Below are 16,874 nucleotides of genomic sequence, written 5' to 3'. Positions count from 1 at the left end.
GGGATCTCCCCAGACCAGCACTTGAACCTGTGTTCCCTAAATTGGCAGGTGGATTCTTAACCACTGAGCCCCCAGGGAAGCCCCAAAATGACTTCTCTTGTGTGAAGAAAGCCATGCATTGTTCTCTTTCTCCCTGGACTCCCTACCCTATCTGCTTACAAAACAGTCGCTTTTTTTTTTTTTACAACAGTTAAAATGTATAACAAATGTACAACTTAGACAATGATTCCCAAATTATTTAATTATTCAAGGGAAAATGGAAATCTGCAATTTAGGTGAAAAGCCTTGTTTTTTAAAGAATATAAACTTGGTGCTGGCCAGTAAACCCTTGTTACCACACATACACTTTGTCCCCACTTGTAAAGGGACTGTTATGGAGGTTCAGACCTCAGGTTGTAATTGGCTATGTTATGGGACGTTAGAAGTAATGGAGGCTTAAGAGCAAAATTTTCAAAAGAAGAAAGAGGGGAATGAAGTAGAAGTAAAGGTTAAAGGGAAGCAGAATATGCCACCCCAAAATATACCTCCTTGCCATAAAGATTATTTTGAAAAACTGCAGATTCAGGAGAAGCTCTAAAAACAGAGTAAAATTTACCTTTTTTGAGAGAAATCTACTCTTACAAAGAAAATTTACATTAGAAAGGGGGCCTGTTCCAGGAAGAGAGGTATCACCAGAGATAATATTTTTTTTCCTGAGAGACTTACCTTCACAGCAGGACAACATTTGTTTATCAAACTTTTCCTCTTCTCATCTTCCTGTGAATTGTCCCCCCACACCCAAACACACACACCACACACACACACACACACACCATACCACACACCACACACGCACCACACACACACCACACACACACACCACACACACACACCACACGTACAACACACACACCACACATACAGACACCACACACACACACACCACACACACACATACCACTTACACACACACACACAACACACACACCACACACACACCACACACACACACCACACAGATACCACAAACACACCACACACACAGATACCACACACACACACATCACACACCACACACCTACACACACCACACACACACCACACACACACACCATACACACAGACACCACACACACACACCACACTAACACCATACACACACAACACACCACACACACAGACACTGCACACACACACACACACCACACACAGATACCACCTACACACAACACACAGACACATACCACACACAAACACACCACATACATATCACCTACACACACACACCACACACACACATACCACACACACACCACACACACACCACACACACACCACACACACATACCACCTACACACACCACACACACACCACACACACATACCACCTACACACACCACACACACTACACACACACATACCACACACATACCACCTACACACAAACACCACACAGACACCACACAAACATCACACAAACACACACACACCACACCACTCACTCACCTCTCAGATACCACACACACACCACAGACACCACACACACACACATACATGCACCACACACAACACACACACAACACAAACACATACCACCTACACACACACCACATAGACACATACCATACACACACAAACATGCACCACACACAACACATACACAACACACACACCACAGACACACCACACAGACACATACCACACACACCACACACATACCACACAGCCACACACACACCAGACACACACACATACCACCTACACACACCACACACACACATACCACACACACACCACACACAAATACCACACACACACCTCACAGATACCACGCACACACCACATACACCACACACCACACACACACACCACACACACACACACCACACACCACACACACACACCACACACCACACACACACACCACACACACACACCACACACCACACACACACACCACACACACACATACCACCTACACACACCACACACACACACCACACAGACACATACCACACACACACACACACACACACATACCACCTACACACTCCACATACAGACACATACCACACACACACACACACACCACACACACAACATACGCACACACACACACCACACCACACACACACACATACACACACACACACACACACCACACACACCTCATACACACCTCTCTTTAGTCAGTTATATGAAGCTAGTATTCAAGGTAGAGGTTTGGGCCATCTCAGACAGTTTGCTCATTTTCCTTGAGGATCTTCCATATATACATGAGGTAAACATGGATAATAAATCTGTTTGTTTTTCTCTTGTTAATTTGACTTTTATCACAGAGGGTGTCAGCCAGTAATATAGAGGGTGGAGGGAAAATTATTTTCCTCTGCTACAAGGTCAAGGTAAGGAAAACCACATTCTGACATAAAATCCATTCCTACCACCACAGATTTGCACTGTAACCGTTAAAATTGATTATCTCTTGGAATCTCAAGGAAAAGAAATTATCTCTTAAAGTTAAGCCCTTGCCAGTCAAAACAGACTGTGTGGGTTAGTTAGGACTGTGTCCTTCAATCTTGGGGAATTATCATTAGATTAAAATAAAATAGATAGATCTTTCTCTTTCAGTCTCAACACAAGGTAAAAAAAAAAAAAAAGAACCTGTTCCGGAACTTCCCTTTTCTCTCTCAGTCTCAACATAAGGTAAAATTAAAGAGATCTTGTTCTGGAACTTCCCAATATTAGTTTAGTACATAAGAGCATATATTTGAGGCTAACAAAACTTGAAATGTGTCTTAACTATTTTAAGTTATTCATTAATTAGAACAATTTCAAAACCCTTTTATACTGGCTTATTTCAATATTATCCTGAATGGAGAAATTCTATTTAAGTTTTACATGAATAAGAAAGGCTTCTGTCTTTTCTCCATACTCCTTCCCATTCTATTTCACTAGCACATTACTCTTGTGAATAATTTATAGATTTTAGTATTCAACACTCTTCCTTTTCATTATCTTCAATGAAAGTGATTACTATTCATGCCAGAACTGAAGCTTAAAGTTTTCTACATTGAAATATATCCTTGGATCTTTATTATGAATTTGTTTTCTTTCATTTATACTATTATCCTCTCACTTTTACTCAGCTGAAAATAGTGACTGAAGCTGAAAACATGTGGTTTTTGAACATATTTTTTATATTTCATGTATTTTAAAATTTCTCAGATTTTGAAGATAAGACTTCTTATAAGACCTCATTTAATGCATCTTAGGAAATGCTTTTGTTTTTTTAAAAAAAATCACAAGTAAAACATATAATTGTCAAACAAATTTCTCTCTATGACAACATGATAGGCTTTGTTGATAGCAAGAAAGAGCAAATATGATACATCTTGTCTCCAATAAAGCAGCTCCGTCTCTTCCAAATGTCACTTTTTAAAAAATTATCAGCACTGAATATGTTTTACATAATATGGTTGTGTAGGTATTCTACTGGTCAGGAACTTAAATTCAGTGATTAGCAATCTGTAATTAGTATTGGTTCAGGGGAAGTTTTCCAGTTCTTCTGCCAATCTTTGCCTGATACAATCTAACATTTTTAGCAATAACTTATAAAGTAGAACTGCAACTTAGTTGGCTAAAATTTGAGAAATTACAAAATAGTATTGGAATAAAAACAATTTTGAGAAGTCCCTTTCATAATCAATGCAGCCACAATCTCCCCTGATGATCTATTTTGACCTACAATTCTAGATGAGGGGCCTCTCCTAATGTGTTCATCAGAAACCATGTGTTACCCTCTATCTCAGTATTTTATTTAATTTTTTTGAAGGAAACAATCTCAAATTTTTATTGTCTTAATAGACATTTCTCCAAAGAAGATATACAGACTGCCAACAAACACATGAAAGAATGCTCAACATCATTAATCATTAGAGAAATGCAAATCAAAACTACAATGAGATATCATCTCACACCAGTCAGAATGGCCATCATCAATAAATCTAGAAACAATAAATGCTGGAGAGGGTGTGGAGAAAAGGGAACCCTCTTGCACTGCTGGTGGGAATGTGAATTGGTTCAGCCACTATGGAGAACAGTATGGAGGTTCCTTAAAAAACTACAAATAGAACTACCATATGACCCAGCAATCCCACTACTGGGCATATACCCTGAGAAAACCGAAATTCAAAAAGAGTCATGTACCAAAATGTTCATCGCAGCTCTATTTACAATAGCCCGGAGATGGAAACAACCTAAGTGCCCATCATCGGATGAATGGATAAAGAAGATGTGGCACATATATACAATGGAATATTACTCAGCCATAAAAAGAAACGAAATTGAGCTATTTGTAATGAGGTGGATAGACCTAGAGTCTGTCATACACAGTGAAGTAAGTCAGAACGAAAAAGACAAATACAGTATGCTAACACATATATATGGAATTTAAGAAAAAAAAAATGTCATGAAGAACCTAGGGGTAAGGCAGGAATAAAGACGCAGACCTTCTAGAGAACGGACTTGAGGTTATGGGGAGGGGGAAGGGTGAGCTGTGACGGGGCGAGGGAGAGTCATGGACATGTACACACTAACAAACGTAGTAAGGTAGATAGCTAGAGGGAAGCAGCCGCATGGCACGGGGATATTGGCTCGGTGCTCTGTGACGGCCTGGAGGGGTGGGATGGGGAGGGTGGGAGGGAGGGAGACGCAAGAGGGAAGAGATGTGGGAACATGTGTATATGTATAACTGATTCACTTTGTTATAAAGCAGAAACTAACACACCATTGTAAAGTAATTATACCCCAATAAAGATGTTAAAAAAAAAATAAAAAAATAAAACAAAATATGAAGCTCAGAACTGGATCACTTGGTGCTTTCTCTTCTTATCTCCTCCCAGCTCAAAATGCTTGCATCTCTTAATAGCCAGCATTCTCTTAGATCTGCAGTTGGGTTCAACACATTCAAACCTCAGCACAGTCTTCTTTGTAGTTTTAGCCTTTTTCTGGAAAATCGGCTTAGTCTGCCCACCATAGTCACTCTGCTTCCTGTCATAAAGCCGCTTTCCCTGGGCATACAGAGACTCCTTGCCCTTCTTGTATTGTGTCACTTTGTGGGGTTGGTGCTTGCCCTACTAAGTCTCGTTTACAAATCAGAGGCACGAAGGAACAGCACAGAAGCGGGCTGTAACAGGTTCATTTCTGTCTGAGCTCAGGGAGTTTTAAGTTCCTTAAGCTCCTTACAGAAAGTCCAGCAGGTTTTAGGAATATTCACCGTGTTTGTGAGAGTGCCATCAACACGGAAAGAGAGAGGCCTGGAGGTAAACTGAAGTACCTCAGTATTTTATACACTAACAGTTCACTTGTCTGTCCCCTTCTTTTGAGTGACAGCTCCTGGAAAGTGGGTAATGTCTTACATATCTGAATCTCCAACAACTTATATGTTTTAACTGAATAATTTTATATTGAATTAATGAAACATACCAAATTTTCATATAATGTTTACCAAGAGGTGTTTATTAGTTTCAGCGGAGGAAGTAATTTAATGAAGGTTAAAGTTTGGAACACTTATGATTTTTATCAGGTCATTAAAAATGAGGTTTCATAGAAATGCAGAGCAATAGGTAGGTGGATATGAATTTTCTGAGTTAGAAATCTCTAAAAGTGAGGGTACATTATCCATTTATATAGTTGACAAATATTTATTAGACACCTTCCTATGCCAGCCTCTTTCCAAAATAGTAGGGGACAATGTAGAGAACAACAGTTGTCCTGTGATCACAATTTTTATGTTTGAATAGGCAAGAAAGACAATAACAATGTAAAGCACTAAATGGATAGTACTCCAGAAAGTGTTAGAAACTCAAAAAAAACCTTGATTTTATTTTAGATTGAGTAGTCAGGGTATTCTCTATATCACTGACATCTAAGAAGAAATATAAATCAAAGAGAAAGTTGTGCAAACATCTCACGAGAGAACATTCTAAGAAGAGGAAACAGAAAATACCAAAAACTTGAGGTGAGAGAATGCCTCACATATTTAAAAAAGAGTAAGGCATCTGACACAGCAAGGAATGGTGACCTCAGAAAAAGTGGGAAGACATTTGATTAGAGATAGCAGGCTCTACAGTAGTTGACCTCTTACAGGGATGGGGGAGGAAAACATTTTCTTCAACTCTTTTATGGTCCTTGTCTGGGACTGAAGATTAAACTGACAAAGACAGAACAAGAGAAAAGCATAAAAATTTAACTGAAATTTTACATGTATATGGGAAACTTCACAGGAGAATAAGGACTTGGGGAAATGACCAGAACAAGAAGTGTTTATTCCTTTTAGACAAATAAACAACAACAAAAAAAACACATTAGTTTGTGCAGAACTGAAAGGCAAAGGGGTAGTAAATGGTGAAGAAGTAACTGGGAGGATAAGGGTTATTTAACAAAATTTGTTTGTATAGATTTCTCATCCCCAAATTCCCTTTCCCTGGTGGCAGAATATATTCCTCCTCAGTATAAGGAAGGTTCTATGACCTGTTTCTCAGAAAAAGTGTGAGGGGAGGGAAGTCAGCGACCTTCCTGCTTCTGGCATTTTCTGAAATTCCTTCCACTCAAGATATTCAAGGTGCCAACATGCCATATTTTAAGGAAGTGTGTTCCGAACCCTATCATAGATCATGTAAGCATTTGGGTTTGAATCTAAGCACAGTGTGAAATTTGTCATTGAGGTTTCTGAGCAACACTTTGACATGCTCTACCTTATGATTTTGAAAAATCTTTACTGTTTTGTGGGAAATGTACATCTCCAAGAGAGGAATCAGAGAGACCAATCAGGAGATGTTTGCCAGAGTCCAGGTGGCTGGACATGAATAGCAAAGGTGAAAGGGATGGGAAACAGCCAGATTCTATATGGTTTATGTTGGTAGAGCTGAATAAATTCTGATTGATTGGATAAGAATGTAAACAAGTAAATCACCGATGCTCCCAGATACCTCGGGCTGAAACAACTGGAAACTGTTGTTTCCATTCCCTTTATTAGTCTCATTCTGACTAATAAAGTTACAAACTTAGAGCTGAAGACAAAAATTTATTTAGTTTAATAACAGGAAATGTTTATTTTAATTTCTTACTCTAATTTTGATATCTAGAAATAAATTATATTATTAACTTCCTGTGGAAAGTTATTATGTGATAAATCTAAATTTTAAAACTTGGCAAATTTTAATACTGCAAATGATTTACAGAAAAGTGTCTATCTAATATTTTATAATGCAATAAATAAACTAACACTATTTATCTTTGAATCTTATGATTTGTGATAATTATATATATATATATATATATATATATATATATATATATATATATATATGATCTTTGCCCACAGTTTCTGACACACAGCTCCAAAAACTTTTGTCATTTTCTATATAAGAGACATAGGGCATCATTTGTTAGAATATTAATTTTTCTTCTCAGCCCTGAAATAGCTCCAGATCAGGCTGATTTTTATACCTATTTTTATTTTTATCAAAATTTCTGATTTTCTTTGCTCACAGTTCAGTGATGAAATTAGACTCATTTCTTATTTTTGTGGTGAACTTTCTTCCTTACTGTATTATTCTTCCTATTCATAATCATGTACTGTTTGGGGAGCCAAATTTTACCTAGAATCCCACCTCCAACTTCCCAGGTTTCAGTGTTCTGTACTTTGAGTTAAGAAGCTTTTAAAGTGAAAACAATTATCTGTGATACCTTATGGTATCAGTAAAATTTGTATTTAAATTACTTTGGTTTTAGTTGTGGATGATAAACACACACCTGCACCTACACACATGTATGCACACATGAACACATGCACACAGAAACGTAGGTAAGAAAGTGGAGGTACAATATGATTTTACTATTAGACTTAAAGATTATCTAGTTTGTACCACTTAAATATGTATACATCATATATTAAATATATATATGTATATAAAACATAAAGTAAATGTATATTTTGTAATGTATTTTTAACAATCAAAGTAATTTTTCACCTTGAAATCTCTTTTTAACTCCAGACAGTAACATTTGTCAGGAATTTGGGGTACTTGTTTAATAAAGATTCTGTATGTTTCAAAGATCTTACTTTCATGAGTAAGATATTTTCCTGAGGGAGTATTTTATCTAAGTTATATACACTGCTACCTTTATTAGGTTGGTCTTACCTTAGGTAGGGTTAGGGAATCATTTCTGTGCAAATAGCAAGGATTTCCCTCTAGGTCTATGCTTTTATTGGTGTATAAGAAGGATTCATTTCCAAAATTAATACACTGCTACGGTATACCTGAAACCCTAGAGAAGGTGAAGTGTCTGTTATAGCACAGAAGTGGTATTCAAACAGAACCTTACTTGACTGATAACAAGCCTAGATTTCTGCTTTGTCTTCCAGAAAGTTCAGAATTCCATTAAATTCTGAAATGCAATAACAAACTCAGGCAGATGTGCCATACACCTAATTCTTCTCTTTGTTCTTTAGATTTGGGTCTCTGTAATTTTTTAAAAATATTCTTATTTTTAAAAAAATTAGTATTGAAAGATGTTTCAAATTGAAACTTGGTAGAATATAAATCATAGTTTTTTAATGATAAAAATATTATTTTACTTTCAGCAAAAAATCTTTCATGTTGTTTTGGCCTTGATTAAGTACTAATAAACATTATTTTGGACTGTTAATACCATTATCTAGTCACAGGCTAATATTTGTGCATTATTTAATAAGAAAGCAAAAGACTATTGAAGCCCATGGTTTCCACCTCATGCTGTAGAGAACTATTAAGTAACATCATTCTATCATTATCACTAAAAGAAGCTTGGCTAACTTCAAATTCATACCTTTTTGTGAATGCATTAGAACACTGTGGTCACAGAGCACAAGTAATGCTCCCAAATCTAAGGAGAGACACTGCTTTCAGGGAGAGAGGAGCCAAGATCTTGCACTTTTCTTTGAATATAAAATATGTATACATATAGCTGACTCACTTTGTTGTACAACAGAAACTAACACAACATTGTAAATCAATTATACTCCAGTAAAGATATAAAAAAAAGAATATGTAGAAATATAAATTAATTAATTAATTAAATTAAATGAGGCACCAATATGAACAGTTTAAGTAGAATAGTCAACAAACTGGTGAAGGTTCTGTGTGGACTGGTGAGATAGTGTGAAAGTTGGAGGAATCTACCATCTTGCAGTCTATTTCTCCAGAAACCCTACAAGGCATTCAGAGAAGGAATCTAATAGAGCCCTAAGAAGTGTCTATTATGGTGCAGACCTGGGGAGAAGAGAAGCACCCATGCAGGATGGGTGAGAAATACTGCCTAAATTCTTATCTGCAATCTCCACTGTGGAATAAAAGTTTTAACCTGACATAGGACATGCAATGGCACTCATGCTCTTAAACATTGTTAAACATTTGTTACAACAAGTGGAAGGAAAAAGAAAGGTTCTAAAAATCCATTCTTGACAGAGGAACAGTGTTACATGATAAGCCTATAACTGTAACCAGGTAGGGGCAAACAAACTGAGGAAGGCATACCTCCAAGTCCCAGATACATGGTACAGGTCTAAGATTGAGCCAGAATAACTGATTGCACATACTAAGAAGCCTCCCATAATAAGTAACAACAGAATACTGATGAGGGAGGGATGGGAGAGGAATAATAGTATGCAGGGAGACTGATTCTGAGGCATAGAAGAAAGGAAAATCCTAAAACTAAGAATTCAACAGGAATTGATCCAATAAGCCTCACTCCACTGTAGAAACAAAGTAATTCTACAGGAATTTGAAAACTTTGGCACACTGTGGGTAACCATAGCAACAACAAATCTTAAGATTAGTTCAACTCTTAACCAGATTAATCATAACCTCCAAGAGTAAAATTTTAGTCAAAGGAAAATGTGCTTATTTTCAGGCAAAAACTCTGTTTTACTGTTCTACAGAAAATATTAAGAAGTATATGAAAAGAAAAGAAAAATGGCCACAACTTCAAGAAAAAAGGCAATCATTATTAAGATCAATACAAATTGAGATAGGACACAGAACTTGGAACTTTTTAACAGGGCATTTAAAACAAATGTGGTGAGGAATGAAGTCAGTGATATGACAGACTAGGAGATTTCAGCACTTGTCCTGTTGCAGAAACATCAATTAGAACAACTATCCACAAGTGATGATATCATTACAAAAGCTACAGAATCCAGGTGAGTGATTACAGCAACTAGGTAGAGAACAGAAGTAAGAAAAGATGCACTGAAGAGGGTGGAAAGGATAGTTTCACTATCTCCCAATCCTGGGGAGGGTAGAACTAAGATATTCTTGGCATTTGTGGTAAAAGACTGAAGTGAGTACCTGACTTCACTGTGAACCATGGCATCTGGTCTGGTCTGGTGAACTCCAGTCACAGGCCAGCATCCATAGCCCCAGTTCAGCAAACTGGAAGACAGAATAGTGGAGATTCCCTAAACTGAACAGAAAAAAAAAAGTGAATTTAAAAATTTAGGAGACCACAGGGGCAACATCATGTGTACTAACATTTGCATTTTAAGGGTTCCAGAGGAGACAAGCCATAGAAAGAGGTGGAGAACTTAACTGAAGAAATAATAGCTGAAAACTTTCCTAACACTGGAAGGAAAACAGACATCTAGGTCCAGGAAGCATAGAAACTGCCAAACAAAATCAATCAAAGAGGTCCACATAAAGACATACTGTAATTAAAATGGCAAAATATAAAGATCAACAGAGAATCTTAAAAGCAGCAAGGAAAAAACATCTAGTTATGTACAAGGGAACTCCCATAAGATTATCAGCTGACATTTTCAGCAAAAACTTTGCAGGTCAGAAGAGAGTGGCTCAGTATATTCAAAGCGATGAAAGGAAAAAACCTACAACCAAGAATACCCTACACAACCAGGCTATGATTCAGATCTGAAGAAGAAATAAAGATAAACAATTTTACAGACTATAGAAAATAGTAGAAAATATAGAAAAAATATAGAAGTGTACAGCACCACAAAACCAGCTTTACAATAGATGTTAAAGGGACTTCTTTAAGGGGAAAAGAAGAGACCAAAACTAGAAATATAAAAATTAAAAAGGAAAAATATAATTAATGAAGGCAAACACGCAGTAAAGATTGTGGATCAACCACTTATAGTAGTTGGAAAGTTAAATGACAAAAGTATTAAAACCATCTCTCTCTATATATAATAAGTAGTTAAGGTACACACATGTAAAATATCATGCCCAAAACATTAAATAACAAGGGGAGTCAAAATGCAGCGTTGTTAGAATGCATTTGAACTTAAGAGATCATCATCTTAAAGTAATAATTTTACACACACACACACACACACACATACACACACACACACACACATACTCCACAGATAGAGAGCGAGCGAGTTATATATGAACCTCACAAACCAAAACCTTTTAATAGATACACCCATCATAAAAGAGAAAGGAATCCAAACATGATACCAAACCACAAGGGAAGACAAGAAGGAAGAAAAATGAAAAAAAAAGAAAAAAAGAATTACAAAACTAATTCACAAAGTGTCAATAAAAAGATACCTATCAATAATTACTTTTAATGTAAATGAACTAAATGTTCCAATAAAAAAAATGGAGTAGCTGAATAGGTAAAGAAAATAAGATCTGCATATGTTGTCTGTAAGAGACTCACAAAGACTGAAAGTGAGGGGATAGGAAAAAAGCTTCCTTGCAACTGGAAACAAAAAGAAAGCTGAGGTAGCAATAATTATACAGACAAAACAGACTTTAAAATGGAGAGTATAACAAGGGATAAAGAACGACATTACATAATGATAAAGGGATCAATCCAAGAAGAAAATATAACATTTGTAAATATATATGCACCCAAAATAAGAGCAACTAGATACATAAAGCAAACATTTACAGATATAAAGGGAGAAATTGAAAGTAACACAATAATAGAGTGGGGCTTTAATAGACCACTGATATCCATAGACAGATAATTCAGACAGAAAATCAAAAAGTATATGTGAGCCATAAATGACACAGTAGATCAGAAGGAATTAACAGATAATAGAATTTAATCCAAAAGCAGCAAAATACACCTTTTCAAGTATACATGGAATGTTCCCCAGGATAGATCACAAGCTAGAACACAAAACAAGGTTCAATAAATTTTAGGTTGAATTCATGGCAAGCATCTTTTCTGACTACAGTGCTATATAATACTAGAAATAAACTACAAGAAAAAAACTGCAAAAAACAAAACCATGTGGAGGCTAAACAATATGCTGTTGAACAAACAATGGGTCACTCAGGAAATCTAAGAAGAAATAAAAAATAATAACTGGAGAAAAATGAAAACACAAGCACAATGATCCAAAATCTATGGAACACAGTAAAATCAGTTCTAAGAGACAAGGTTATAGAATTACAAGCCTACCTCAGGAAACAAGAAAAATCTCAAATAAATAACCTAACCTTACACCTAAAGGAACTAGAGAAAGAAGTCCAAATTAAACACAAATTTAGTAGAAAGAAAGACATAATAAAAAACAGAGCAGAAATAAATGAAACAGAGACAAAAAAAACAATAGAAAGTATCAATAAAACTAAGAAATTGTTCTTTGAAAAGATAAACAAAATTGATAAAACCTGAGCCAGATTCATCAGTAAAAGAGAGGACATAATTATATAGAATCAGAAATGTAAGAGAAGTTACAACTGACACCACAGAAATACAAAGGATCATAAGAGATCACTAAAAACAATATATGTCAATAAAACGGACAACCTAGGAAATGGATAAATTCCTAGGAATGTCCAATCTCACATGACTGCATCAGGAAAAAATAGAAAATATGAACAGACCTTTTATGACTAATGAAATTAAATCAGTACTAAACAAACCCCCAACAAACAAAAGTCCTAGACCTGATGACTTCACAGGTGAATTCCACCAAATATTTAAAGAAGAATTAACAACTATCCTTCTCAAACTATCCCACCTCCAAAAAAAAAAAAAAAGAAAAGAAAAGAAAGGGAAGGAACACTTCCAGACTTATTCTGCAAGGCCAGCATCATCTTGAATACCAAAACCAGAAAATTACGCCTCAAAAAATGAAAAAAAAAAAATATAGGCCAATATCACAGATGCCAATAGGTACAAAAATCCTCAACAAAATATTAACAAATTAAATTCAACAATTACTAAAGTATGATCCATCATAATCAAATAGAATATTTCCTATGGATGCAAGGATAGTTCATTACACACAAATCAATTTGATACACCACATGAACAAAATGAAGACCAAAAATGATATGATCTTTTCATGGATGCAGAAAAAGCTTTTGACAAGTTCGATATCCATTTATTATAAAATCTTTTAACAAAGTAGTGGTAGAGAGAACATATCACAACACAATAAAGGACATATATGAGAAACCTATAGCCAACATCATACTCAACAGTGAAAAGCTGAAAGCACTTCCTCTAATATCAAGTATAAGACAAGTTTGCCCACTCATGCCACTTCTATTCAACATCATATTAGAAGTCCTAGCCACAACAATCAGACAAGAAAAAGAAATGAAAGTAATCCAAATTGGAAAGGAAGATTTAAAACTGTCACTGTTTGTAGATGACATGATACTATATAGAGAAAATCTTAAAGACACCATCAAAAGTCTGTTAGAACTAATAAATGAATTCAGTAGAGTTACAGAGCAAGAGAAATTTAGAAAATGGTCCCATTTACAAATGCATCAAAAAGAATAAAATACCTAGGAATAAATCTAACCAAGAAGGTAAAACAGATGTACTTGGAAAATTATAAGACAGTGATGAAAGAAATAGAAGATGACACAAAAATGAAGAGATATATTGTGCCTCATGTATAAAAAGAATTAACATTGTTAAAATGAGTATATTACCTAAGGTAATCTAGAGATTCTATGCAATGCCTATCAAAATAACAATGGTGTTTTTCACAAAGCTAGTACAAAAATTCTAAAATTTGTATGGAACCACAAATACCATAAATAGTCAAAACAGTCTTGAGAAAGAATAAAGCTGGAGAAATCATGCTCCCTGCTTTGAAACTATACTACAGTTACAGTAATCCAAACAACTTGTTAATGGCACAAAAAAAAGACACATAGATCAATAGAACAGAATGGAAAGCCTACCCACACTTATATGGTCAATTAATCTCCCAGTAAGATAGACAAGAATGTACAATAGGGAGAAAACAGCCTCTTCAACAAATAGTGTTGGGAAAACTTAAGAGCTACATGTAAACGAATCAAACTGGTCTACTTTCTCACACTGTATACAAAAATAACTCAAAATGACTTAAAGACTTAAATGTAATACCTGAAACCATAAAACTCCCAGAAGAATCCTAAGTAGCATGCTCTTTGACATTGGTTTTAGCAATATTTTTTTGGCTATGTCTCTTCAGACAAGGGAAACAAAGTCAAAAGTAAACAAATGAGACTACAGCAAAGATTTATGCAGCAAAGGAAACTATCAATGAAACAAGAAAGTGACCTACTGAATGGCAAAATACATTTACAAATGATATGTCTGATAAGGAAATATTCAAAATATACAAAGAACTCATACAATTCAACATCAAAACAAACAACCTGATTAAAAAATGGAGAACTTGAATATACATTTTTTCAAAGAAGACAAACAGGTTGTCAACAGACATATGAAAAGATGGTAAACATCATGAATCATCAGGGATTTTAAAACCAAAACTACAATGAGATATCACCTTACACCTGTCAGAATGTCTATTATCAAAAATACAAGAAATTACAAGTGTTGGCAGGGATGTGAAGAAAAGTTTACCCTGTGCACTGTTTGTAGGAATGTAAATTTGTGCAACCACTGTGGAAAACAATACAGAGGTTCCTCAAAAAGTTAAAAATAGAACTACTATATGTTCCACTTCTGAGTATTTTTCTGAAGAAAACAAAAATACTAAATTGAAAACATATCTACATCCCTATGTTCATTGCAGCATTATTTACAATACTCAAGATATGGAAGAAGCCAAAGTTTCCACTGATATTGAGTAGATAAATATGATAAGGTATATAAATAAAATATAATATTACTCAGCTGTAAAAAGAATGAAAATGCCATGGAAGGCCCTAGAGGATACTACACTAAATGAAATAAGCCAGACAGAGAATGAAGAGTACCATATGATTTCACATATATGTAGAATCTAAATACAAGACAAATGTACAAATATAACAAAACAGAAACAGATTCATAGATACAGAGAACAAACTGGTGGATTTCAAAGGGAGGCAGGTGGGGATATGAATAAATTAGGTGACGGAGATTAAAAGGTACAAACTTCTAGTTATAAAATAAATAATTCATGGTGACGTAACATACAACACAGTGAATATAGTCAATAATATTATAATAATTTTGTATGGTAACAGATTGTATGTAGACTTATTTGGTGATTATTTTGTAATATAGAAAAATATTGAATCACTATGCTATATACCTGAAATGAATATGATATTGTAGGTCACTTACATGTCAATTAAAAGAGGACAGAAGCTACTTAAAAAAAGAAATTGAGATCTATGAACACTCTGATGAAGATTTTAAAATAATCACTCAGTAACCTTTAATTTTCAACCTTTTGTAGCTCTCTTGACTCAATTAATATAGGTGTTGGTGGTGTTTTTGAAGTGTCTTGCTGGAGTCGTGGCAAGTCTAGGGATACTGTGGTGGAAGAGGCCATGAGAGTGTTGGAAATAGTCATTATACATGGGATTGTAGTTGTGTTGTAGTGGAAGAACTGCAGGTGAGTACAGTGGATGTGTGACCAAAAATGTTAACTGAAACCACCAGTGTAACCAGAAAAGCAGATGTCCAGCAGAAGTCATGGGTGGACATGTAAGTACACAAAATCAGAAAGTCATAGGGAATAGGCAAGGGCGAGCAATATAATTGGGGAGTATTTCTAAGCAGGGTTGCTGTCTGGTTCTGACTGCACATTTTGCCTGCTGTAGTGGGGAAACACGATGCAAAACTGCAGTCAGCAGAGGACATACAGTTTGACAGACATCTTGGTATAGGAAATATCAGCAGAAAAACAGAGGATTCCAGTGGAATCTCTTATTCCATTAAGGCAGTACATTTAATCCATTGTTCCTGGGTAGTCTCAGTCCCCATTGTGTTGTCTCACTGAGTTTGCTGTGAACTCAGTAGTAAGGCTATCTGGGTGAGTGGCTAGGTCTCTGACTGGTGATATGTCTCTGGGGAGTCATCTCTGGTGTAGGGACATAAGTCACCTTCATTGATGAACTCTTGGGCTGGGGTGATGCTGTCTGGAAGAGCATTCTCTCCAGTGATGAGTCCATCTCACTCAGGGGTGAGGATCTCTAGAGCATTGGCCCCTTAGGGGGTGGGGTCCTCTCATGTAGCTATCCAGTTGGGGTAGTGGTCATGGGCTGAGGGTAAGCTTGTCTTATGTAACTTGAAGTCACCTCTGAGGACAGAAATTTTTTAGAGCTTCCTGTAGTCATCAGCGGCAAATTTATCAAAGGAATGGGTGACTGCCCTTTCACCCTCCAATGAGCTCATTACAAGCATATATTCAGATTCTGGGTACATGTATCCAGGCTAAGGGAGACCTCATGGATGCTATTTAGACATCTCTTGGACCAGACTGTGAGGACGATGGATAAATCATGGGAACAAAGTACCTGTAACTAGCTGAGTTTTATGTATGGGCAATCAGAGGGCCAGTTAGTTTGTAGAAATATTTGATGTAAAGAAATTGGGGGGTGCCAAGTATCATTTAAATAGCATG

At 35.9% G+C, this 16,874-nt stretch overlaps 1 protein-coding gene across 1 annotated transcript in view; it reads right to left on the bottom strand.

Annotated features, from left to right (window-relative positions):
- Positions 1 to 4,836: 4,836 nt before the first annotated feature.
- Positions 4,837 to 16,874, bottom strand: part of LOC132437188 (large ribosomal subunit protein eL42-like) — a 44,870-nt gene continuing 32,832 nt past the window's right edge. The window contains exons 2-4 of the mRNA XM_060030455.1: positions 10,372 to 10,481; positions 5,215 to 5,295; positions 4,837 to 5,113 (exon numbers count right to left, since the gene is read on the bottom strand). Of these exons, the coding sequence (XP_059886438.1) occupies positions 4,837 to 5,113; positions 5,215 to 5,295; positions 10,372 to 10,481 (468 nt within the window). The remainder of the gene's footprint in view (positions 5,114 to 5,214; positions 5,296 to 10,371; positions 10,482 to 16,874) is intronic.

This window comes from Delphinus delphis, chromosome 14 (assembly GCF_949987515.2).
Source record: "Delphinus delphis chromosome 14, mDelDel1.2, whole genome shotgun sequence".
NCBI lineage: Eukaryota > Metazoa > Chordata > Mammalia > Artiodactyla > Delphinidae > Delphinus > Delphinus delphis.
The sequence above is the reverse complement of the archived record's forward strand: the minus strand, read 5'-3'. Positions and strand labels throughout refer to the sequence as shown.